The following is a 26,617-nucleotide window of genomic DNA, read 5'->3' as shown; positions in this document are numbered from 1 at the left end:
GGTCACAAGGTCGTCAGAGCATGGAATTAGGTTGGATAGTTTGAGATCATGTGGAAGGTGGTTAATGAAAAGGCAGAATAAAATGAGGTTTAAAACAGACTCTTGAGTGACACCTAAACCTAATAACAAAACAGCTACCAGCAACTTAGTTTGAAAACCACTGTATTGTTGAACTACAACAGGAAAAGGCAAGAGAGGTTAACATTTTTTGTGGTTTACACTACAAAGATTTTGGTAAAGTCAATGAAAAAGGAACCTGCTGTTTTTATTAATGTTAGATAATACAGTGCCAGTAAGTGTGAGCAGAGTAGTTTGGGTACTTCTTCCTTTTATGGATCTGTGTTAGTGACAGGTTGCAATGTTAAAATGATAAAATGGGTTAGAATGTTACAATGATAAAAGTAATCAGTAACCCAAGTATATGTGCTCCTTTTGCTAGCAGTTTGCCTAAATGGGATAAGAAACAGGTCAGCATTTTTTTATGAGTTTAGTTGGTTTGCTAAACTTTGGCATAGACAAAATTGCTGCTCTTTTTCACTCCGTGGGGAAAGGATTATTGTGTACGGTACATTAAAGAAATGTTTTAAATACTGAATAGGTTCACACCATCAGTATCAGGTGATCCATAGTCAAAGAGTGTTTCAATCAACTTCCTCATTTCTCAACGAGAAGCCTTTATGAGGTGAAATGAAAAAAATGTAAGCCTCTAATGGATGGGGCAACTCAGAGGTATTAGTTGGGTGGATTTAAGGAGGGTTAGCAAATTATTTTGCAGAAACATCAGGAGTAAAAGACTGAGGTGGACTGTTTTTAACTGAGTAGTCAGAGAAGAACTTGTACTTCCAGAATTTTATTTGATTAGTAGAGAAAGATTTGTCTGTTATACAAGGTCTATTACACAAGTACAATTTACTCATCTGATGGTTTCCTTTGCTTTATTACCTAGGGTAAGGCATATGTTGTAGAACTTGCAGTCCTCTGTGGAGTTACGTTTTTTTTTTGTTTTTTTTTTTTTCCTGAAGCCCCAGCACTGTCTTGTAATTTTAGTTGTAAGTACAAATCAGCTGTCATCTATATCAAATGAGTTTACTTTATGAATACCTTTTCCATTTGGAAATACTGGTTTTGGATATTTAGTAGGACAGTAGTTAGTATAAACTTTGCATGAATAACACACAAGGTTTGGTAAAATTCATTCCAGTCATAGGAGTTCATGGCATTAAGCAGAGACTAAAGAACCTTATAATTACAGACGTGATGTACTAGGGAAGCGGCTTTTTTTGTTTTGTAGTCACCTGAATGTGACTGCACTGTGGTTACTAATGTCTGGAAGGATAATCTGAACTACAGAAATTGCACTCAGGTTAGTTCATGATCAGCAGCTCAAAAAGATAATGACTGGTAGTTATGTTTGGCTTGGTTGGGTTGAAACTGAGGTCAAGTAAATAATGAATTCCTAAATACATAGTAGAGGAAATAAAATTTGCATTAAAGATATCCAGGATGAGTATTTTCATATTTGTAGATATAGTGCCTTGAACACAATAATGTTGAATGAGAAGCAGGTAGAAGATAATAAAAACAATAGCAAAAGTAATGTATTTTTAATTAAGAAGTTTGAACTATTATTCATTTATAACCAAACTCCTCAGCAGAAGAAAAATTTGCTATAAAATTTTAGTCTACGAAAAGTGCTTAGTAAGATCATGCAAACTCCTCCTCCTCTTCTAGTTCCTGATTAATCAAGGTATATTATGCTATAGTTGGTAAAGAGAGATTACAGAACAGATAGATGTTCAAAGTTTTAAACAAGCTTCAGAGAGAGCAACTCTATCTAGACAGTTTGCAAAGTCAGAGTATGCAAGTGTTTGAATTTATTGCTTAAGCAGCCAGAACTGAAAAAAAAAAAACTTTAAGTGCAAACCATACTGTGAATTAGGTAACAACTTGGATAGAGGCTGGTCATAGGTTGATCTGAATGTCACCCAAGAGTAATAGTAATAGAAAGACAAATAAGTGATGATAGCGGGACTGTAGTATCTTACCAGAGGAATAAAAAGGTTGATACTTTTAATCTGTTAAGATTTGAAAAAAGCATGAAAGGAGGGAATTTTGAAAATTTTCTGGCTGATGTAGTTACAGATAAACATAGGTATTAATGTGAAATATTATGCCTAGGGGAGTACAACTTATGAAATAAATGAAGGGATCTAATAAAATAAGAGACAAGATTAGTAGAAAAAGAAGTTATGTTCTTACCATAACGTTCCATCTGTGTTGTCGATCTTCATTCATTCTTGACTGCTGTGTCTTGGTTCCATCCTCAGAACACTCGGCTATTGTAACAAGCTTGCGCCAGCCAGAAACTTTCGAGCTAAGGCTACCCATAGTGCCACTCTTCCCTTCTCCTCAGATTGAGTTTTGCCCATAGAAATAAAATGTAGAAGCTTTGCATAAGCAACTGCTCTACTACAAAACTAGGACTAGATCTGTACCTCCAGGAGTCTGCTGGGGGTTGGAGGGTGGGATGTCATGAATGAATGAAGATCAACAACACAGATGGAATGCTATGGTAAGAACATAACTTCTTTATCTGATGTTGTCAATCCTCATTCATTCTCGACTGTTGGGGACGGAGTCACAAGCTACTTTATGTTCCGGGAGACCCTATGGAAGGATATTCCCGAGCACCATGGAGCCAAAGGATGCTCTTCCACTAGAGACCATATCCAATTTGTAATGAGTGATAAAGGTATGCGTGGTTGCCCAAGTTGCTGCTGCATAGATGTCATTCATAGAGGCTCTAGAATGAAAGGCTACTAACTGATCTGGTAGAATGAGCCTTGACCTTAAATGATAGGTTTAGTTTATTTTGGTCGTAAACAAAGGTGATGCAATCTCTCAACCATTTTGATAAGGTAACTTTAGAAACTGGTTAGCCCAGTCGAGTCCCTGAAAAGGACAAAAACAATTGGTCAGATTTTCTAACTGATTTTGTTCTATTCAAGTAAAAACGTAGTTGTCTGTACACATCCAGCAAGTGTAAACAATATTCTCCCTTGTTTGTGAAGTTTGGGAAGAAAACTGGTAGGTCTACAGATTGATTAGTATTTGAGTCTGATACAACCTTGGGAAGGAAAGAGGGGTTAGTCCTAAGTGATGCTCTCTCTTTGTGAAAATTGACATATGGATGTTTCACACACACAGCCTGTAATTCTGATATTCTCCTGGCTGACGTGATGGCCACCAGGAAAAGGGTCTTCCAAGATGAGAATATATCACATGTGGCAGCTGGCTCAAAGGGCTGACAGGTTAAACTTTGCAAAACTAATGTTAAATTCCAAGATTCAATGGGTTCTTTAAAGGGTGGGTTCAAATGCATAACACCTTTCAGGAAGGTTTTGCAAAAGTAATGAGATGTTAAGCAAAGGTCTTCAAACACACTATGAAAATTTGAAATAGCAGATAAATTAACTCTAACAACAGAAGCTGAGGCTCGTGATTGGAATATAGTTGATAAACATTCTAATACCTTATTAATCAAGGCTGAAAAAGGCTCAATTCTTTCTACAAGAGACCAAAGCACAAATATGTTCCATTTACTAAGATAAAGTCTTCTGGTGGATGGTTTATGGGAAGCCAAAAGTATTTTCTGTACTGTGGAAGATAGATTATTCTGCCTGGCAATTTCTGGGAAGTGGAGGTACCAAGCTGTCAGCCTGAGACTGTGTAGGTTGGGATGGACCAACCCCTGCGAATGAGATACCAGGTCTGGGGTTGGATCCGGAGTCCATGGACGGTGAACTAGGTAAAGTCAGAGAAAGAAGAACCAGACTTGGTGGAGCCAGTATGGTGCAATGAAGGATCACTTTGCTTCTCAACTGTTGGTCTTTCTTCAAAAATTGGGGGAACATGGGGAAAGGAGGAAAGGCATAAAGCAGTCCCGGGGGCCAATCATGTATAAGAGCATCTTCTTGGGGACTCCCCCTGAGGGGGAGACAGGGCAAAGTAGCTGCTACATTTGTGGTTTATGGGAGAAGCGAACAGGTCGCAGCAAGGCTGACCTCATCGATGAAAAATCTTTGTCGCTACGTTGGGATTGAGAGACTACTCATGAGGCAGGAGGATACATCTGTTCAGTTTGTCCACAACCACAATGGAGTTCCCTGGGATATGCGTTGCTATCATAAAGCGGTTGGAAGGGATTGCCCATTGCCAAATCCTTAGAGCTTCCCGACATAGAGAGTAGGACTTGGTTCTTCCCATTTGTTGATAGTTTGTTGATATACCAGACTAGACATGTTGTCTGATTGAATTGCAATTGTCCTGGAAGGAAGGACAGCCTGGAATACTTGCAAAGCTAAAGGCACAGCCCTCAATTCTAGGACGTTGATGTGCAAATCAGCCTCTTGCTGGGACCTAGTGCCTTGAATAGTCCTTCCCAAAAAATGCCCCCACCCTATCTGGGAAGCATTCGTGGTCACTACAGCCTTGGGCTGAAAGGGGGAAAAGGAACGACCCCCATAGATTCTCTTCTGGCTTCATCCACCAAGATAAATCCTTTTTTGCAGCCATTTGTTATCAAGACTGGATGGGACATGGGGTGTGTTAGAAGTGACAATTGTGACGCCAACAGCCATTGAAGCAGCCTCATGTGATACTTCGCTAAGGGAACTAATGTTATTGTTGCTGCCATTGGTTCCCAGAGCTTGTAGTACCAGACAAGTTTGGGAAATGATTAGCTGAAATTGCGCTCTCAGCTTCAACAGTTTGGAGAGGAATGGAGGCTACACAGGACACTGTATTTAATCTTGCTTTGATGAACTCCAGATCCTGTGTGGGAGTCAATTGTGACTTTTCTTTGTTGACTGAAATCCCTAGTGTTTTGGCAAGATGTAGGGTGAAATCTATGGCATAAAGCAGTAGATGCCTGGGGGGGGGGGGGGGGTGAGGAGCCAGTCATCTAGATATGGAAACACCCAGAATCCCTGTAGTCTCAAATGAGCTGCTACGACCACCATGCATTTGGTGAACATGCTGGGAGCTGTGGTAAGACCGAATGGGCAGTGCTCGGAAATGGTAATGGCTGGCTCCTAGCCACAAGCAGAGATATCTTCTGGAGTGCTTGTCCATCTTTATGTGGTAATACGTGTCCTGAAGATCTACAGAGCACATCCAATCGTCCTTCGCTACAAAGAGAAGGATAGACTGAAACCATGACCATCCAGAATTGTGTGTGTCGTGCAAATTTGCTCAATAGGCTGAGATCCAAGATTGGTCTCCAGTCCCCTAACTTTTCTGGCACTAAAAAGAATCTTGAGTAGAATCTAGATCCTATTTGGTCTGGTGGCACTACTTGGATGACTCTTTTTTTGAAGCAGCTTTTAAATCTCTATTGACGCTAAATCCCTCTGACTGGGTGGAACCATCATGGATTCACTTTTGGAATTTTGGCAAAAGATTGAAGGGAATATGTTAAACTCTGGTAATTATTTTCTGCACCCAGGTATCCAAGGTTATTGTAAGCCAGGCTGAATGGGGCAGAGAAACTCTTCCCCTGACTGCCTCCAGAGGTAAGCAATCAGGCTCCCGTTCAGGAGTACTGATAGGGCTTTGTCCAGGAAAGAAATCTCTGGTTACGCAGAACCCCTCTGTCAGAAAGGGGGGTTGTCTTCCAGAAGAGTTCCCCGTCTGCCCTGGGGGGAATACTCACCACGTGTGTCCCGTAAAGGCCCTTGGATCTTCTTGAACCACATTTTTCCACTCCTCTGATTCCTAGGGTAAGGCCTTGTGGAGTGGAAAAATGAACACCCACAGCAGAAAAGGTCTTTCCGTCGTTTTCACACCTGGCTAATGCGTCCCTGACTTCTGAGCCAAACAAGGAAGTAACAGGAAGTACCATCAACAGGAGCTTTGATAAAGGAAGACTTAAAGGGTTCAGTGAAATCACACAAGCGCATCCAGGCATGATGCCTAATGGCAACGTCTGTACCCGCTGCTCAAGATGTCCATTCGGCTGTATGAGCAATAAACTGCATGGATGAATTTGAGATAGACTCCAGGGTGGCAAGCTGAGAGGCAGCCTTATGTCAAACCTCATCAGACACTGCTCCTGCAAGGGTGTCTGAAAGTTCAGTTATCAGATCCCTTTGGAGTCTAGTAAAGTGTGCCAAGAAATTCAAGGACCGAATAGTGAAGGTCATTGAAGCAAAGACCCGCTGCCCAAATCTATCCATCGCCCAAGACTCTCGGTTAGCAGGCTTGATAGTTGAACTCTTCTTGGCGAGTTCCTTTTTGGTGGCCACTGCCATCACCATGGCATCCAATGTTAGACCCTTAGACCAATGGGGCGGATGATCTGGGACTGAAAGACTCTTATCTGGTCTATAGGGAATAGGCTCTATGGTGTCAGGAACCTTCCATGCTTGCTGAACGATCAGCTTAACTAGGTCGTGAGTGAGCGGGGTCACCCAAGAAGTAGGATGGGCATGAAAAGCTTGAAAGAACACAGATTCCTCGGAGGATAGGTTTGAGGGCTTCCAATCATCCCTCTGTTTTAATATTTCCAGGATGTCTCCCAAAAGAGAAGATCTTCTGGGGGTGACTGTGGGAACCCTTCCCTTCATCGTAATGTGTCTTCAATGACGGATTCTTCTGGAGAATCTAGGTGCTTCCTCTTGCACATCCTCTTATGGGGTGGCTCCTCAGGGGGAGGTTCTGAGGAGGACTCTGAAAAGGGGCGACCCTGAACCGGGGTGTTTTGCAGCTCTTCTGCCCACTGTCCAGACGTAGCAGACAGACAGCTGTGAACCAGATGAAACAAAAATATGGCACTCCAACGAGGATGGAACCAGCTGGGAGCCAGCTGATGCCAAAGCTCTCTCAATAATCTGGAAGGCAGACCTACCTGAAGAGGGATAGGAGCCCAGAACCAAGAAAGACAACCTTGGAACTGGGCTCACACCCCGCTCCAATGAGCCGCCACCCAGAGTAGGAGCAGAGAGAGGGCTTGAAACCACCATGGCACAACTGGAACCGGTCCAGGGACCTCGGAACTGACAGCCAAACCACAGTCCCAGATGTGTGACAGATCCAAAGGAGCCGAAGACCACAGAATCGACTCTGGCACCGAGGTGAGGTCCAGCATTGGCATCAAGGTAAGCTGGTACCGGGAGCGAAGTGGGGGGCTCCAAACCCTGAAAGGAGGTTGAAGGAGGACAAACTAAACTAGTGGAGTCCTTGGAGAATAAGCCACGGCTCTGGGTGGAAGAGAAGTTTGAGAAGATGCAGGGAGGCCTCTGGCTGCCAAAAGCTGGCCCACCAATCTGACTACATCTAATTCTGAGAGACTCCTGGAGGAAAAGATTGACATTCCCGAAGGGGACGTAGGCCTATCCAGAAATGGGCTTGGTTGTTGACCCAAAAATTGGTCTACTGAAGGGGAATATCTAGTCCTTGGGATAGTTATCGGATTGACTTTCAGCACCATAGACTGTTGTATGAAAGAGGAATGTGGAACTGAATGAGAGGACAGTAGTGGTTGCGAAGAAACTATTGTCGGTGCCGGAGAGGTTGTCAGCACCGAAGCAATGGCTGGTGCCAAAGAGGTTTGAGTTGGTTCAATGACTGATGGCACTGATGTGGATTTAGTTGTTTTCAGTGCCAGAGTTGATGAAACTGTCACTTTCGGTACTTTGGCTTTCGGTTCTGAAGAAACCGTCGGAACCTGCAGTTTTTGGGACTTTGCTTTATGTGCCACAGGGGAGGTCGGCACAGAATGGCTTCTTTTCTTCACATCTGGCTTTGGAGATTTTGAAGTCTGTGCCTTAGATAGGGCTTCAGTAAAAGGACATTTCAATAAGCCTTTTAAGATACGCTTATTGCACCTCTCTGCTAAAGTACGGGCGCTAAAGCCCTGACAAATATTACAAGTTATGTCCAAGTGAGGGGCACCCAAACAGTACACGCAAGAAAGATGCCCATCAGAATTGGGCATCTTTCTGCCACAGTCCTGACACTGTTTGAATCTGGATGTCCCCTTTTGTTTCTCTGCCATATCCAAAATCAGTTGGGTCACAAACACACACTAGTGCACAAAACAGAGGAAAGGAAAGAAAGGAGGGTTTTTTTTTTTTTTGACAAATATACCCACAATGGTATAGAAAAAATACCCAAATGGGTAAAAGAAGAAAAAGGGGAAAGATGACACCAACAATGGTATATAAGACTACCAATGTTAATAAGGAAATGGAGGAGGCCTGTTACCAACAATGGCAATAACAGTTACCATAAGGTAAAAGCGGGGTAGAAATAGTCGGAAAACAGTCAGATACTCAAAACAAGATAGTGAAAATATCTAGTATGAGAAAGAGTTTCAACCAAATACTGACAGAAACGACAATGAAAATAGAAAATTTTAAAGCACTTAGCTGAGAGCATCGGCTGATGTGTCCAATTTTCAAAGAGGCAAACAAGATCTGAGATAATGGGAAGAAGGCATTGTGGGTAGAGCCTTAGCTCGACAGCTTTTGGGTGGCACGAGCTATGTATAACGGCTGAGTCGGTTCCGAGAGGTTGGAACCGAATTCATCAGTCAAGAATGAATGAAGAATGACAACATCAGATAGTACATATTACAATTTATTCATGAAGGCATTTGCTGCAATTGGGTCCTCCACCAGACTTGCTCAATGGCTTCATTACCTTTACTCAATTGCCCCACTCATTCTATCATGCAGAACAAGTGCCCATTGTCTGCAGGACTAGGCAACAGTCCTAAGATTCACTTGTTCCTGTCCAGAGTGACTAATCTGCCCATTTGCTCTCCCATGGCAAGATATGGGTGGTAGGGAGTGGGCCAGCTTTCTGGTCCAATGGAGTGGCTAACCCTCCCCGCCCGTTCAGCAGCTTCTTTGAACTCCACTAAGTGTTGCTTACTGTGGGAAGTATGGCTCCATATTTATTTATTTTAATTTATTTACCGGGAAGGTCCAACTGGACACAGGTCCATTTTCAACGGAAGCCCGGGCAGAAAAGCTCCAATAACAGTAAAATACAATGGATACACATTCACTAGATAAATCATACAGGGGCTCAATACTGTTGAGCATACTTAGCATGCAATATAACAGACAGCAGTAACAAGATAAAATAATACAGAAGTTCTTTTTCAGTTGTGCATACTTTGGAAATAATAACATCTTATAACTAAGAGTGAGTAATTACTAATATAACTGTTTCAATCTCTGTGTGTTTTTTTTTTTAAGAAATCTAGGGGCTTTATCTATGGGAAAACAAGTAGGGAGAGTGGGAGGTGGAGAGCCATCATTTTATAGTTAGCAGAATCCCAGCGACAGTGAGTTAATATGGCCTAGTCGGGGGGGGGGGGGGGTGACATGGGCAGAGCCAGTTTTTTATGTAATGGGTTTTGAGAAGTTTTTTGAACTGGAATGTAGAGGTTAGATGATCTGGGAGAGCATTCGAGGTTCTGACAATGGAGCAGGCAGAGAGAGATTTGCCAGCCTCATTTCTGTGTTTAATGACGTTTATGTGGTTCAGGTGTGTAGATCTTAAGTTTCTGGAGGGGGTGTAGGGGTGAATTAATTGTTGCAGGGCAGGAGTTTTATCAGGATGGTAGTAGAGCTTATGTGCAATTGTTAGCTGGCTGAGTAGGAGGCGTTGTGGAAACTCAAGCCAGTTCAGTTGCTTGAGGGCTAGACAGTGATGGGACCTATGAGTGCCTTCGGCAGCAAGATTCCATCTTGGTTAGTTCTATGTGGCGAAGGTTAGTTAAGATAGGGGAGGCATACAGGAGGATGGATAACAGATAGGTTCTAGCAATCATGGCTTTGGTGTGCTTAGTCATGAACTGATGGTTCCTATAAAGGAGTCCAATCTTTTTGTTGACCTTTTTGATTGTTTGGGCGATACGGATGTCGAATTTCAGATTATTGCCAATTTCTATGCCTAAAAGCTTAGTGTGTGATGTTGGGGTGATTAGTGTATAATCTTTGGATTTTATGGCAAAGTTATTATCTATTGGAGGAGATCTACCAGGGCTGAAGAGAATGCGTTTTTTTTTTTTTGGATTGAGTATAAGCTTGATGTTGGTAAGCCATTCTTCGGCTAGGGTAAAGTTGTTTTGGGTGATGTCTTTAAGTTTGTTCAAGGTGGGTGTGGCACATATACCAGTGGTATCGTCTGCGTACTGCACTATAGAAGCAGAGAGTAAGGATGATGCTATTTGGTTAGTAAATACTGAAAATAGCAAGGGACCAAGGATGGACCCTTGTGGGACACCTATGGCTACTGGTAGTAAGGGGGACAGTAGGTCTTGTTGATGGTTAGATAAATAATTCCCGAACCAGGATATGGTGGAAGAGCTAATGTTAAGGGTAGCTAGGGTTTCTAGGAGCATTCTATGGTTAACCATATCAAAGGCTTTAGATAAGTCTAAGAATATGGAGGATACGTACAAACCGCTGTTTCTATGGTTAACATTGTTGGAGAATGAAAGCAGTGCTATGGGAAGGTCTAAAGCCATGCTGGGATGAGGATAGTAGGATGTTCTTTAGGAGGTAATGCACAAGCTGGGAGTGGACTACTCTCTCTAATATTTTTGATAGGGGTGATAGAATTGCTATGGGGCGGTAATTTGTAAGCTCAAGGGATTGACCCCCTTTGTGCAATGGTATAATGTGAGATATTTTTCAAGAGTAGGGTACTTTGCATTCTGTTATTGACCTGTTTATGAGGATGGACACAGGATTGGCTATGGCATCTGCAGTAATCTGTAGGAATTCCACAGGTAGGTTTAAGTTTTTTGAGGAGTTTAGCAATTGTGTTAGTGGTAACTCGGTTGAGGGAGAAACTGGGGTGGTTGTTTTCTGTATTGGAAAGGGTGGGGGTTACTGTTGTTGTGGGGTTGGTGTTAGTGTTTTGGGTATGGGCTAGGGCTTGGATTGTTTCAGTGAAGTATTTGTTAAATTGGGTGGGGATGTTGTCTAGGTTATTTGGCAATACTGGGGAAGGAGTGGTAGGTTTTCCTGGGTGTAGTAGGTTATTTATTGAGGCCCAGAATTTTTGAGGGTTGTTGGTGTGTTTTTCCTGTATTGTTTTATAGTAGTCAGTTTTGTCAAGTTTTATTAGTTTTTTGGCTCGATCGGAGCTCGTGGTAATTCTGTCACAGGGCACAGGTTTTATGTTTGTGAAACTGCAACCAGGCTTTGTCTCTTTCTTTCATTACGGACCTAGTATCTTTTGATAGCCATGGCGCATGGTTGGTTTTAATTCTAGTGCACCTGGGTGGTGCATGAGAGTTTAGGATGTTTAGGAAGGTTGAGTTAAAGTACTCTACAGCTTCATCTAGTGATAGTTGTTTTAGGGGAGTCATCATACAGGATTTTAGTGAGTTGATTAAGTCTTGGGCTCTAAAGTTTTTTTTCTTACATATGACCCTCAGAATAGATTGATTTGTTAGGTGAGACCGGTTTTTAATTAAGTATGTTGCTTGATGGTCACTCAGACTGTCAGGGAGACAGCCTGATTGGTGGGCCAGAGTGGGGTCAGATAATAGTATCCAGTCCAAGACTGACTGCTGTTTGGAGGTTTTATCTATTCTTGTGGGGGTAGCTACAAGTTGGCTAAACCCATGGAGGTTAATATAGGTAGAGGGATTTTGGCTGGTGCATTCAGACCAGTCAATGTTAAATCACCTAAAAGTATGGTTTCTTCTGGAAGGGATGATGCCAACCAGTTAAGTAGATTTTCTAGTATGCTAGTGTTATTGTCTGGTGGGATATAACCTCCTGCAATATTTGTTTATTGGGGTTAAGTTTTAGTCTGGTTAGAATTAATTCTAGGTCTTCGACTTCTTGGGAGTTGCAATCAAATTGTTCCAGAGAGAGGTGGCTTTGGAAAAGTATGGCTACACCCCCTCCCTTTTTTCCTGACCTATCCTTGCATATTATGTTGTAGCCAGGGACAGTTATTTTGTTGTTGTGATGCATAGGCTTAAGCCATGTTTCTGTCAATACTACAATGTCAGGTTTGTATAGGGCTAGTAAGGCATGGAAGTCCTGTGTTTTGTTGAGTATGCTCCATTTATCTCCTTCTAAACATTTATGTTTAGAAGGAGAAGGGATGAGGTAGGTCTTACATATAGAGGATTAGGGTTTGTTGAATTTGTGCTGTTACAATTTTTGGGTCCTGGATTTGAGTGAATGTTACCGCAACATGAGAGTTTTTGTAGTAGGTGTAGATAAAGCTTGTTTAGTTTGTGGAATATTTTTTGTCTGGCCTACGGGATGAGTGGGGTTGAGCTTTACAGGTAGTATATTTAGGTAGACAGGAGGGTGGGTAGGGTGGAGGAGAGGTCATATGGCGATAAAGGGGAATGGTTAGGTTGACTGGAAGTGGTAGTGGAATCAGTTTGCCATGGTGGTGTTGGGGTAAAGTAAGGTTGTGTGTGGTAGGAGGAGAGGATAGACAGAAGGAGAGAAGAGAAGGTTAATGTACGTAGTAGTGGTTGTAGAAGGTAGGTGTTGGGAGCAGAGGACATGTTATTTTGTTGTGAGAGAGTATGGTGTGTATATGTGAGTACTAACAGTAGTTGTGTGGGAGCTGTTCCATATGGTGTGGTTGCCTGTGTTGGAGTGGTGGATGATAGGTATGGTCTGACTGATAATTAGGAGTGAGGAGTGGTTGGGGGTGTGGTGTATGACTATAAATGTGATTGATATAGGGGTGGGTGGGAATGGGGGTAGGTGAGCGAGGGCAAACGGAGTGGGGCTGCACTGTCTGCGAGAAGCAGACAAAGAAACACAATCAGGGAGAGAGGTTAGTCAAGTTGTGGAGGGGTTGCTGTAGTGCTAATACCACTACATTGATAATGGGCTCAACAAATTTGAAGTAATTAGTTTTGTCCCTTTCAAGCTGCTAGTTGTTTTTAATGCAGTCTTAGAATTTGTAGCTTTACTCTAAGCAAAGATACCTATAAGTTTGGTGCACTAAGTTTATAAGGAGAGGTTGGCTAAGTTGGGGAAGGACAGTGTGAAGTTATTGCTACTACTTTGGTTTAAGCACAAGTCTATGGTGGAAAGGACTGGTCTCAGAGCATGGAGGCAAGTTAGGGAGGCAAGGAGGATGGATTAGAGGGGTAATATCGGGGAAAAAGACAGAGGGATTATGCAGTGGAAAAAGTAAGTGTGTCAGGAGTGAAAGACCGCTATAGTAAGTGGAGTCACAGCACATAGGTGATGGAAAGGGGGCTGTGGAAGGGAAGAACAGATGGAACTTACAAAGTACAGACTGCTAGCTAATTGGGTAGGTCTTTAGGGAATATTAACAGAGTGGTTGTGAGAGCAGGGGGGTGAGCAGCGGTGAGTTGTAGCTGACCAGGAACCGTTTTAGTATAAGGCAGAAAAATGATAAATCATAGGGTTAAAAATAATATTCTTGTACACAAACTGTTCTTAAGGGTAACTGTTGCTGGGAGGCTTCCACCAATGAGCAGGGCTCAGTGACGGAACAGATGGTCTTTCTGAGTTGGTATTAGTCTGAGTATCTGTAGCGATGCAAGGGTCACTGTTTCTAAGGGTAATTGTTGCTGGGAGGCTTCCACCAATAAGCAGGGCTCAGTGAGGGAATAGATGGTCTTTCTGAGTTGGTATTAGTCTTTGAGTCTCTGAAGCAAGGCACTGTCAGCCAGTATGCTTGCACAATGGCAGTGTGTACTCTGCAAGCCCATGATCCACAGTGTTCCCTATATGTATTATCGAGGTGGTGAGTCAGAGCCACTTCCTTACCTAGTATGGGCAAGCAGGCTCACTAACATTCTCCCTGTGCCAGCTCTTCTATTTTGTGTGCTGCTAATCAAATGCAGGTCATCTGTTTGTAGTCAGGCCATCATCCACCTCTGCAATGAAGACACAAATTTGCTGTACAAAATTTTACCTAGTTCAGTAGTTAAGAAGTTACTCTACTGTGCTTAAAATGTATATCATTGTTTACCAACTGCTCTTGCATAACACTTTAACTTTCTCATAAATGTGCCTTTCTGTATTTTATTTTGTGCAAATATCTAACATTTTTACTTATCAGCCCATTTGCTGTTTGAGATCAATATTAAGAGTTATCCTATTACTGGTGTTGCTGCTATAAAAATTGTGCTTTCCCAAACAATTCTGCTAAGTTCCCAACAGATTAGTAGCTGTAGTTTTATGGACAGCACTTAATGGGATGCTATGTTTTATACTCCATTAAAGAGGAATGAAAAGTATGTATGGAGTACACTTTACGCTTTCAACTAGTAACAAGCACAAAGTGTCAGACACCAGAGACTAATAGTCGCTGAACTTAAGGCACAGATATGGAAGTTACTGTTGCCACTTTCATCTTTTCCTAGAGTGTCACATGCCAGGTTGTTCTTGAAAATGGAAGTTGGGGGAACACTCAAACAAGATTAAAGGAGCATGCAGTTGCGGGAATGAAGACAGCTGAGGAAGAACAACATTTATCCATCTGGTCATGTATGTAGGTACACAGTAAACATAGCACTTGAGTGAGAGAATTCATATAAATCACAATTACACAAAATAAACAAAGAAAACAATCCCAGTAAAAACTCCACTAAGAAAACACAACTAGGAGATCCAAAGGACCAGGACTTGAGTCCGGAAAATAATAAAAAATGTAAAACCAAACTGCAGGTCACAATGCGAAACAAAGGTTAAGCGCTTTCGCCTTATTGTAGTTAAGACATCATCAGAACCATATAACTCAAAGCGAATGAATACTTTTAAAAAAAAAACGGGGGTGGAAAAATCACTCCCCTTCTTTTATCCAATCATTTAAAACCAAATCATATTTCACACAAACCTTGCAATATTTAAAGCTGTAGTGTACAACAATCAAATATAAAGCAATCAAATGAACGCCTAAACATTTCCCTTCGCAATAACCTGTTCCAATCTCCACAATAAGCTGATGCGCTTCTGTTCTACAACAAAAAATTTAAAGCAATACATCAGCTCAATGTAACATATGAAACTCCTAAAATTACAACTCATTGCCTGTTTTACTATTAGCCAAAGAGTTGTGACCAGTACACCAAACATACATTTCTCTTTACACCAGTATTGTTGATCTTGCTATAAACTACAATGAAAATATAATCAAGTAACTACAGCAGGAAAACAAGGTCTTCAAAATGTCAAAACTTTCTTACCTTGAAAAGGGGTACAGTAGCAGCAACAGCAGCTGCAGTGGCAGCTGCAGCAGCTGAAGCTTGCTGTAAGCTACAGTGTTCTAACTGATTATTCTGTGCTCCCATTTCTGTTTTTTCAGAAATTTGGTTTTCCAAAAGTTGCACCTTCACCTCTTTACAGACTGGCTCATTTTGTGTCCTGTAACAAGAAACAGTAATGACCACAGCGTGGGTGTCAGGAAAGGCAATACATTGTTTTCCCACAACAGATGCGATTAAAAACACAAATGTCATAGTTTGCATAGTATGTTTAGAGCAGATGACCACCTTGCTTAGTGGCATGCTTTCACATGGAAAAAAAATATATATATTTCTGTAGTTTTCAGATAAGCCTGTAAGCAAGAGCACTTCTGTTCACAATGTGTATGTATATAAAACAATAACAGTGGCAGCAAACAGTATGTTACGCTTGTTCACCCTGGAATGGGTAGGGTGATGACACCGATGAAAGGCACATGCATATAGGTAAAACACTTTCTAATTTATGCTGTATCTAAATGGAGACCTACAACAGGTAATATTAATCTCCAAGTTCCACAAATGTAGCCTGCAATAGGCACAATCGACAAAGCAAAAGTAAAATGTTACCTATAAAACGGTTTTGAGTCATTTCATTAAAGTGAAGTTTCGACACAAAATTATGTTCATAATAAAGGAGACAAAGCCTCCTTTTAATGAAAAAAGGCTTTCAAATTAATAAGACTGTTATGGCATTTCAAATTAGTAATAGTCACGTCTAAATTCAAAGAAACTCATCCACTGAAAACAACCTTATTATCAGAAGACTGCAAATGAAATGCAGTGGACTGCAGTGTTTATTGTGGTAAGACAAAATCCAACCATATTCCCTAACAGACAGCTGTGCTTCCTATATCCCCTTACATTACATAAGTGAGAGTTTAAAGTGTTTATCTACTAAACACTGGAGAAAATGTGGTTAAAAGAATACTTCAACTTAAGATGCACCTTGAAAGTGAAACAAATGCTCAGAGGCGATCTGTGCCTGACGTATAAAGCCATGTCCAACCCGGAATTAATGGACATGCTGCACCTCAGAAAATCCAAATCCCATCGAGCTACACGCTCGAGGGACTTAAACCTCAGCACTGAAATAAATAGGACATGCTGGAGGGACAGATTCATAACCCAGAGGCTCCTTTCACTCTGGAATAAAATCCCAGTCCAGGTTAGGCAGAGTCCCTCATTGACTCTCTTCAAGAGGAATCTTGATGAGTGGATGGGAGATCGTAGGTTTACCCCGGGTATCACTTCTGTGTCACTGTTAGACAGAGGCACAGTATACTAACCTCAAAAAAGGGCATAGCAAAATTAATTTAAAATGGGTGGCGAAAGCCATACACACTCTGGCTAGGCTTATAAATGCCCTAGGGCAGATAGCCTAGTATGAACCTATGAACCTAAATGAAATGTTACATACTCACTATAATGGTGCATCTGTATTGTCTATTTTCATACTTTCTCAACTGATGAGTCTCTGATCCGACTCAGCTGCTTCTACCAGACTCACAGCTCCTTCCTTTACCCATAATACCCCACTATCCTAGTATACCTCAGACTGAGTTTGCTGCCTCAACATTAACATACACATGACATCATATTATAATGAAGAAACAAGATAAAGACACAGAGCTGGAGCTCAAAACAGGAAATAGAGTTCCCAAAAGGACATCCCTTAGTCCTCACTAGGAAGAGATGGAAGGGGATTGAAGTGTGAGGAGTTAAGGAAGAATGAAAATGGACAACACAGATGTATCTTTATGGTATGTACATAACTTTTGTATTTGATGTTGTCGTTTTCATTCATTCCTCAACCGATGGGACAGACTCCCCAGCTAGATGAACCTTGTGTGGTCCTCAAGGAAGAATATTCCAGAGTACAATTGAGCCAAGTACTGCCCTATTTCTGGATATAATGCCTAACTTGTAATGAGCAATAAAGGTTAGAGCATTGGACCAAGTGGCAGCTGCACAAATATCATCTATGGATGCTCTTGACCGAAAGGCAGATGAAGTGGCTACAAACTCGTGGAATGTGTTTTATGGGGTGCTTGGGTAAAGATAAACCTCTTTTTTTATAAACAAAAGACATACAATCACTTAAACATTTAGCCAGGGTCACTTCAGAAACTACTTTGCCCAATTTGTAATTGAAGAAGCATACAAACAAATGGTCAGTTTTTCTGAAATACTGTGTTTTGAGCAGATAAAATTGAAGCTGCTGATGTACGTCCAAAGAGCACAGGTAAATTGATGACCTGATTTATGCTGGATTCGGAAGCCACCTGGGTTCTTGCATATTGAGACACTATCTTTATGGAACAGCAATTATTGAGGTCTTGCGGAGAGGGCTTGGAGTTCAGATACTCATCTAGCAAAAGTGATAGCAATGAAAAATAATTTTCCAAGACATGAACTTAAGGTCAATCTTAGCTGAAGGCTCAAATGGAGGTTGGGTAAGAGCTTGTAACAGAATAGTCAAATTCCAAGGGGGGGGGGTAGGATCTTTAACTGGGGACTGGAGTGAAAAGGTACCCTCAAGGAAGGCCTTGCATAATTTCAAAAAAGCCAAGGAAGAATGATTCTCACCTAAGTGAAAATTTGAAATGGCCACTAGTTGAACTTTCACAGCAGAATAACTCGCCCACCGTTGTTAAAAATGGAGGGCAATAAAATCGAGAACTGCTAAGACTGGGGCAGAGAAAGGGTCCAAGTGTCTATGAAGGGCCCAGACTGAAAATAGTTTCCATTTACTTTTACACATCTTCCTGGTGGAAAGCTTCTGAGAAGATAAAATAATCTATTGAACTTGGAAGGAAAGCCTGGAGTGTCTAAGCCATCACTGAAACTGGAGAAACCATGCAATCAACTTGAAGCTATTGATATCCGGGTGTTTCAACCATGTCAGGTGAAACAGAAGGTCTGGATGTGGATCCATTATCCAAGATGGATAGAAAAAATGAGGCCAGAGGAAGGGAAACCAAACCTGTCAAGGACAAAAGGGTGCAATGAGGATAACTGTTGTTCAACCGGGATGCTTTCTGTACAAATTCGGGGATGGGGGATAATGAGGAGTAAGTGGAATGAAGACCACAGGACCAGTCATGGACTACAGCATCTCTTGACGACTCCCCCTGTGGAGGGACCAGGGCAAAGAACCTGCTGTTCTTGTTGTTGAGGGGAGAAGCAAAAAGAATGCAGTATGGCTGGCCTCATTGACGAAAAATCTTTTCCTCCACTCTGACAGACCACACATGAGGCATCAAAATGAACCTGCTCAGTCTGCCTGCAAGTATGTTGGTTTTCCCCGGTATGTGCATTGCCATAAGAAAGGGACTTAAGCGACTTCCCACTGCCACACACTCATTGTCTCTCAACACAATGGGTAAGATCTGGTTTCCTCCATTTGTTGATATACCAAACTACTGACATGTACAGTAAGCATCCCTTGAGGCAGAACATCTTGAAAGGCCTACAAATGCTAGAATGAATGCTCTCATTTCCAGGACATTGACGTGCAAATTAACTTCTTCCAGGGACCATGCATTTTGGATAGTCCTTTTCAAAAAATGCCCACCCCCCCCCCAAATTTGGAAGGCATCCATGGTGACTGTGGCTACTGGCTGTGGGAGAACAAAGGGGTGACCTTGACAAATTTTTTCCGAATGAAGCCACCAAAGAAGATAGTCCTTGCAAACTTTGGAAATCTTGACTGGAGTGCTTAGACCAAAAGGTTCCGCTGTAGGACCTGCATATAAAATCTGGCTAATGGAACTACAGTCATTACTACTGCCACTGACCCCCCCCCCCAAAAAAAAACAACCCAAAACACAATTACAAATGGAAATCATAAACTAAACCAACTGTTACATAATTTTTGAATGGTTGTGAAGGAGCTAAAAGAATTGGAGAAGGAATTTTTAGAAACATTGAAATAAACTGAATCTGTGGAAACAATGCATAAAGAATAATACTTCGGAGGAGGAGGAAGAGTGACATTTCAGAGAAGGTTGATGTAATGTTAAAATAAATAGTTGTTAAGAAGGAAAGCATACATGTATAATACATGAAAAGAAAAAATGTAAATGGTTTGTTTTCTCTTTTATACATCACTTACATTACTATGTAATATGCAAGGTTAATAAAGACTTTTTCAGAACTGAGTCTCTTACGGACTCAGGCAGCCTGTAAATGGTTCATCTCCCAAGCTCCTGCTAATACTTATCAAAGGTACAAGAACTTGTCAGAGATTTGGGATGCATAGCTAGGTTTAAAAAGGCCCTTGTAGTCATTAGCCTAGTAAACATCTAGGAACCTATAAGAACCGAGTAAAAGTGAAAAACACATACTATACTACACCTTTACAAACCATGTTGTCAATCAAATTAGGTCTAGTGCCAGACAATATTCCAGAGACCTCCCCAACAGCTTCAGCAAATACCCTCCCACCACAACATAAGGACATCAGTGGTTTAAGAGATGTGTAAACCAACACCATGTTCGGCATCAAAGCCCAGTGATGGCAACATACAGTGTTGGAAGTACTGACACAGCTAAAACACAAAAGTTATGTATTCACTATAATGATGCATCTGTGCTGTCAGTTTTTGCCCTTCCAAAACAGATGGGTGTTTGACCCAACTTTGGACACTCTTAAAACTTAGGATCTGTAGCTCAAGCTCCTTTCCTTACCCAGAATCCCATCCAAACCCTGGATTACCTCAGATCAAGCCTGCCCTTTAGTCTTAGAACTCCAAAAGAATGAATACCATGGTATTCATAAAGGGGAAAAAGAGGTAAGATATCAAGGTACCAGAGTCAAGACCGAAGATGGTCTGGAGTTAAAAGTAGTGAAAGACCAATGGGGAATATCCCTCAGGACATACTAGAGAACCATATATAAATCTTCCATAAACTGAAGGGGGAATAAAGGGCAATTGAGAAAGGATGAAAACAGACAACACAGCTGCATCGTTATGTTGAGTAAATAACTTTTGTATCTGATGTTGTCTTTTTCATCCATTCCTCAACCAATGTGACAGAGTCCCCAGCTGCTGAACCCCAGGGTGGTCTCCAGAACACACTGGACTTCCCTGAAATGTGTATTGCAATTAGAAAGCAATGGGAAGAGATCACCCACTGCCACACTCTCACTGCTTCTCAACACAAGGGATAGTTGCAGGCTCCCCCTTCGTTTGTTGATGTACCAGACTACTGACATGCCTATCCATATAGCAATCATCCCAGAGGAAGAACATTCTCCACACTAAGGGGACTGTTCTCATTTCTAGAACACTGATGTACAGATTGGCCTCAACGTGGGACCACATGCCTTGAACTGTCTGTTCCAAGTAGTGACTCTCCACCCCAGCTGGGAAGCATCTATGGTCACCGTGGCTTTGGGCAAGAATGGAACAAAGGGTCGGCCATGCAGAACTTCTGGGATATGGATCCACTAGGACATGTTCTTTTCAAATCTTGGGTGATTCAAATGCGAAAATTCATGGGTTATCATCTTATCGACCATTGGACAGCCTGTGTCCACTGCAGCACCCTCATATAAAATCTTGCCAGTAGTATCAGTGTTATGGAGGTGGCCATGGACCCAAGGAGCTCTAAAAACAACCTGGCTGGGAGTGGCTGAAGAGGCAAAAGATGGCCTGATTTTGTAAAATAGACAGTCTGGACTGAGGTAGTCTTGTTATCTGAGAAACTGTATCCAGGTGAGCACCTATGAAATCCAGGACTAGAGTAGGACAAAGGTGAGATTTGCTGTAATTGACTGTGATGCCCAGATCGAGGCAGAAACTAGTCCCTTTTGCAAGTCAAAAGATGCTTGGTGGGAGCGGTGATGAGTCAGTCATCAAGATAGGGAAACTACCGGAATCCTAGTAATTTCAAATGAGCTGCAACCACTGTCATACATTTGGTGAACACCCAGGAGGCTGTCACGAGACCAAAGGGCGGGGTTCTGAACTGGAAGTGACTGGCCCCCAGCCAGGCACTATGATACCTACTGGATTATCTGTCTATTTTGATGTGATAGTACTCATCCTGGAGATCCATGTTGCACATTCAATCATTTTTCCTCAGTGGGGTAAGTATGGACTGAACAATGACCATTCTGAACTTCGAGTGTGTTACAGATTTAGATGGCTTAAGTCTAAAACTGGTCTGAGGTCCCCATTCATCTTTAGCACCAAAAAGAATCTCAAATAAGTTTGAATCCTTGCTGGGCTGGAGGGATCTTTTGGATCACTCTTTTTGCTAGCAGCTTCGACTTCAAAGGATGCGTCTTTACTTTGGCAGGGTGGCACATTGGGAATTTTCCTTGATCTTATTGTGGGAAGATGGGGAAAAAAAATGTAATAGTCTCTGGCAATTATTGTCTGCACCCAGACATCATTGGTGATGGATGTCCAGGCTTCTGGGTGTAGAGAAGTGCCCCTGATGTACCTCCAGAGTGCAGTTGTCCGGCAATCCTGCAGGAGTGCTGATGAGGCTTTTTGGTAAATAGACCTCTGAAGTCTTGGTTTTGTGGGCCTCTTATGCCATGTGGGTGATGTCTACCATTGGAATCCCCACCATTGGAATCCCCACCTCCTATCATGGAGAGATTGATCTTCATAGAAGTCCTGGGGAAACCCTTCCGACTTTTGGAACCACATCTTCCTACTCCCTTTCTGGTTTACAGAAAAGGTTCTCTGGGGGGTAGAAAACTGTATTCCAATGGCAGACAGGATTTTCCTATCCAACTCGCTCCTGGAGAGAGTCTCTAACTTTAGCCCTAAACAGAGGTAAACCATCAAAAGGAGCACTGATGAAGGATTTCTTGAAAGGCTCTAGGAAATTGCATAATCGCATCCAGGCATGCCTCTGAACCGTAATATCTGAAACATCTGGATCAGTTTTGTGGAAAATTGCATTTTTAAAATGTTCCTGATGACATTGAGTCTGAAAATTCAAACTCTCCTTTGGATAAACAAGATCTGCTTGTGCCTTCTGCAGCTGAGGTACTTAAAAGGTATAACAAAAGAGGACAACTGATTAAAGGAACATTTCATATTTTTCAGCTCTCCTTTTTCAGAACAAATAAGTCATTTCCCCTTCCCTCAGCTCCTCTCTTCAATAAGCAATTTAAACAGCAAAGAGCCAGGAAACAGGGTTTTAAAAAGTAATGGAAGGGATGCCCTTTTTAGAGCCTCCTTTCCGTCAGTATAACTATCCAACTGTTCAGACCCCTCCTCCTGGTAATCCTTCTATGTCTCCAAGACTCCACTGGCCCTTGTGACATCAGATTCTGAAGGTAATCCAGTGGGTGTACACTTGGTAAAGGGAATCCCTCCCCCTTTCTGAAGAATCCCTCGTCCAGAGAACCAGATCTCTCTCTGCTTCCCCATCCTGCAACATTTTATGTCTCAGGTAATCATAGAACCTGTGCCTCCTAATCTCTTGGACAAAGGTTTTTATTCAATAATTTTTCTAGTTCCCAAAACCGATGGATCCTAGAAGTCTATACTTGTTTTTTCTTTTTTTAATTTTTTTGTCAAGATGCTGAAGTTTTCAGTCTATTGATTCCCCCATCTACCTTTCAAGGTAAAGCTGAAGCTAAAGGATACCCATCATCACATTCCTACTGCAGAACAATTCACGTGCTTTAAGACTTGCTGTATCTGCCTTTCAATATCAGTTCTGTTTTTCACCCTTTAGACTGTCCACAGCACCTAGGGTATACACAGAATGCTTAGCTCCAGTCATTACTTACTGCAGACTTAAAGGTATTCTCATTTTTCCATATTTGGATGACTGCCTTATCTTTGCAGACTCTCATTTTTCAGCTGGCAAAAGTCTTTAGCAACTGTTAAGAAACTTCTAAGTCAAATAAATGTCTTCTCTCATCCCTTCTCACAGAAATATTTTCTTAGGATGTTTGCTAGACTCTGCCTTGGGAAGAGTAATTCTTCCTCTAGACAAAGTAGACTTGTTTCAACAGTTCTTCCTGAGTTACAAAGCATGTGCAAAGGAGTTTCTCAGGATTATGAGGTACATGGCATTGATGATTCTCATGTTTGCCCTGTCTAGACTACACACTAAGAAAATACAGTAGCATTTCAGATCAGGCTGGGCTACACACCTACACAGCTTGTCCTTTTAAATTCCAGTCTAGTTTGTAAAGAGGGAGATTTGATGGCGAGTGGGAAAAAGCTTGCAATCTAGGCCTTCCTTTCTCCATTTTGCCTCCTCCAGTCAGTCACCACAGACACTCAGACATGGTGTGGGGAGTGGTTTCAAAAGGGGGTAAAACTGCAAGCTGTTGTTGTGATCTTGTAGACAGTACACATGCAAGCAAAAAAAAAAAAAAAAAAAAAAAAAAAAAACCAGGAGGATACCAGATCTTATCCCCTTTGAAGACTTGCTATGAAAGCAACTTGTCTCAATTTAACTCTTTATGTTTCATGAATTCTGCCAAAGCAAACCTAGGTTGCAGACAAGCTTGGCAGGAACTGACAGACCCCCACAAATGGGATCTTCATCCTGATATCTTCCAAGAATTGATCTAACTGTAGAGAGCACCTCAAGTAGCTCTGTTTGCCTCCTGACAGAGCAAACTAAGAAATTTTACTCCTCGCAAACAGGCATGGAAGACAGATGTTTTCGCATTTCCATAGTTGGGAATGTTTCTGCATGCTTTTCCTCCCTTTCCACTAATTTCCAGGGTTCTTCTAAAGACCAGAAGTACTCTCCAAAAATTGTGGTGGTGACTCCTTTTTGGCCAAAGCAACAGTAGTTCTCCTATATTTTCAATTTGGCCATGGGCAATTACCTTCCCCACAGATCAGATTTACTCAGACACTGGGGGGGGGGTAGTCTAGAAACTCTTCAACTAACTGCCTGGATGATACAATCTGATATTTTTAAGACACCATTTCTTTCTGAAGACATGTTGCAGGTACTAAAGGGGGGAAAGAAAATTTGCTACTAAAATATAATACGTACAGGTGGAAAATATTTTCTAGTTGGTGCCAATCAAAGAACCGGGATCATCTTCAGGCCCGGTTGCCTCTAGTTCTTGATTATTTGTGTATGTTACTGTCCAATGGCCTTTTAAATTTCTTTATCAAGGTACATTTAGCCAAGACAACACTGTTTCCCTTCCCTGCACAGTCTGGCAAAAGGAAATTGGAAAGTGTTGTGTCAGCTTGCAGGCATTCTGGCTCAAAACAAAAGGTCTCTCTGTTATCCCAACCTAGTCACTCTAAGGTTAACTTGTTTGGATGATTTCACAATGATTCCAGGCAGGCAAATGTATTTTGAGCATATGATAAAGAAGTTTCAGCTCCGAGAAAGAATCAGCAGCACCATAAGCACACTTTAAAATAAGCTTGGTCATATGATAAACAGCTGTCACAGAAGCATTTAATTAATTAAAACTGATAAATCTGCTTTAGGATTAGAAAACAGGTACTTCTGTGCCTGGGATATAATGTACAACTTGTCAGACTACCAAGGGACAAGAGGCAGACCGTTAGATAAGGAAGAAACAGTGAGAAAACATTCTCTAAGGTAGGCAAGACAGGAGGAATAGCTACAGCTTTTGACATCTCTAACAGTAATATGTCGTAATATGTTATTGTGCCACAGTAACTTCATTCTGGTCCCACTGAAAAAAACTCTTTCATCACAGACACGGTGTCAGAAAAAGAAATCACTTCAGCAGGGACAACAGGTGAAATATTTTTCTCAGAATAAGAGATTTTGAAATGAAATTTCAGTAGCACATCCATCTTCCTGCAATGTCTGCTCCTCTGACTGAAATTCTCTGTCAGAAAGAGAAGGAACTCTCTTCATTTTCTTGAAAAGGGTAAAGAAAAGCATTAAGAATGTTCCTTGACAGTAAGTCTACCCCATTCCCAGAAACAGAAACAGGAGACTAACATTTTTTTCCTCACTGAGCGTACAATACCTAACAGAGTGACTCATATTAGGCACACTGGTCCCAGCTTCCGTAAGCCCTTCCCAGGCAAATGAAGACCCTTCAACTACCCCTTCCCCTGACACCGATAAAAGTGGCTCTCCCTTGACGACCAAGGGCATTCCAACAGTAAAGAAAGCATGGCTATCCTCTGGTCTTTGGTGGATGAAAAAAAACACCATCAAAAGGACTGGAGGAAAAGATGGGGGATTTGAAGAATTAGCGGCCATAGCAGTCACCTACAAGTGACTGAGGTACAAGAGATGCCAGCCGGAAACTTGTATGCTCTTTTGAAACTTTCTTTTCTGTGTGCAGGGGAAGGTACTACTGCAGAGACTGGAGCCTGATCCATAGGTAAAAGCTAAGGAAGAGATGTTTAAAGAGGGGAATGAAGCCTGGACAAGTAGGTAAACAGCAAGGTAGAGAGTAAGTGGTTCTGAGGTAAGTAAACCACTGACATTACCCCATACACAAAGGATCCTGCCCAAAACATATAAGAGTTTAGAATCCAAGTTAAATTTCTGTCAAAAATAAAAGTTTTTCCTGACAGAAACTTCACACAAGCTTTTGCACAACTCTTCCTTAAGAAATGCAATGACAGTCAGTACATGTACAGTTTCCTAGCTAAGCAAAATTATTTTCACAGAAAACCATAAGTTTTCTTTATAGAACAGAGGTTAGAGGAAGGCTTTCCACAATGGGGATTTATCTGCCCAGCTCTTGAAGATTGCTAGCAGACAGACAGTTTAATAAGAACAACCGAAAGAGCTGCTGTCTTTGGTGGCAAAAGAGCTTGAAAGCTTTCTGAACTTCAACTGTCTTTTTTATGGTACTCTGTTTTGAGTTCCTATCAGTTGGAAAGTATGGAAGGCACCCTAGCTTCAAGAAGCTGGCTAGGTGCATTGTGGGGTAGGACCCATATAGTTTAGGCTATGGCAAAACAATGATTTATGTTTGAATATCCACTGCTGCATTAGCAAGGAATGAGCTATCTGTAAAAGCTGGTGTAGTCCTATCTCTCACTGAATTCATCACCCAAAGACTCCCTATGCTGTGGAACAGAATCCCGGTCCATGTGAGACAGAGCACCTCGCTGGCTCTGTTCAAGGGGAATCTTGACCAGTGTATGGGAGATCGTAGGTTTACCCCGGGGATCATCTCTGTATCACTGCTGGACAGAGGCATGGCAAACTAATGGGTATAGTATTTTTCAACCTAAGGGATGGTGAAAGCCACACAACTCTGGCTAGGCTTATAAATGCCCTAGGGCAGATAGCCTAGTATGAACCTATGAACCTATGAATAGTGCTTTCTGAATTAGAAGAAATTAAGGAAACGTATGGATGTAAACAGGTCCGCTT

At 41.8% G+C, this 26,617-nt stretch overlaps 1 protein-coding gene across 1 annotated transcript in view; it reads right to left on the bottom strand.

The window, feature by feature from the left end:
• The window catches only part of KIAA0586 (KIAA0586 ortholog), a 4,394,667-nt gene that overhangs the window by 4,137,357 nt on the left and 230,693 nt on the right, over window positions 1-26,617 (bottom strand). Inside the window, exon 3 of the mRNA XM_044074450.1 lies at window positions 15,227-15,404. Within this exon, the coding sequence (XP_043930385.1) occupies window positions 15,227-15,404 (178 nt within the window). The remainder of the gene's footprint in view (window positions 1-15,226; window positions 15,405-26,617) is intronic.

Source organism: Protopterus annectens, chromosome 6.part0 (assembly GCF_019279795.1).
Source record: "Protopterus annectens isolate FY-2018-M chromosome 6.part0, PAN1.0, whole genome shotgun sequence".
NCBI classification, from domain to species: Eukaryota; Metazoa; Chordata; order Ceratodontiformes; family Protopteridae; genus Protopterus; species Protopterus annectens.
This window is presented reverse-complemented; position numbering and strand designations above follow the sequence as displayed.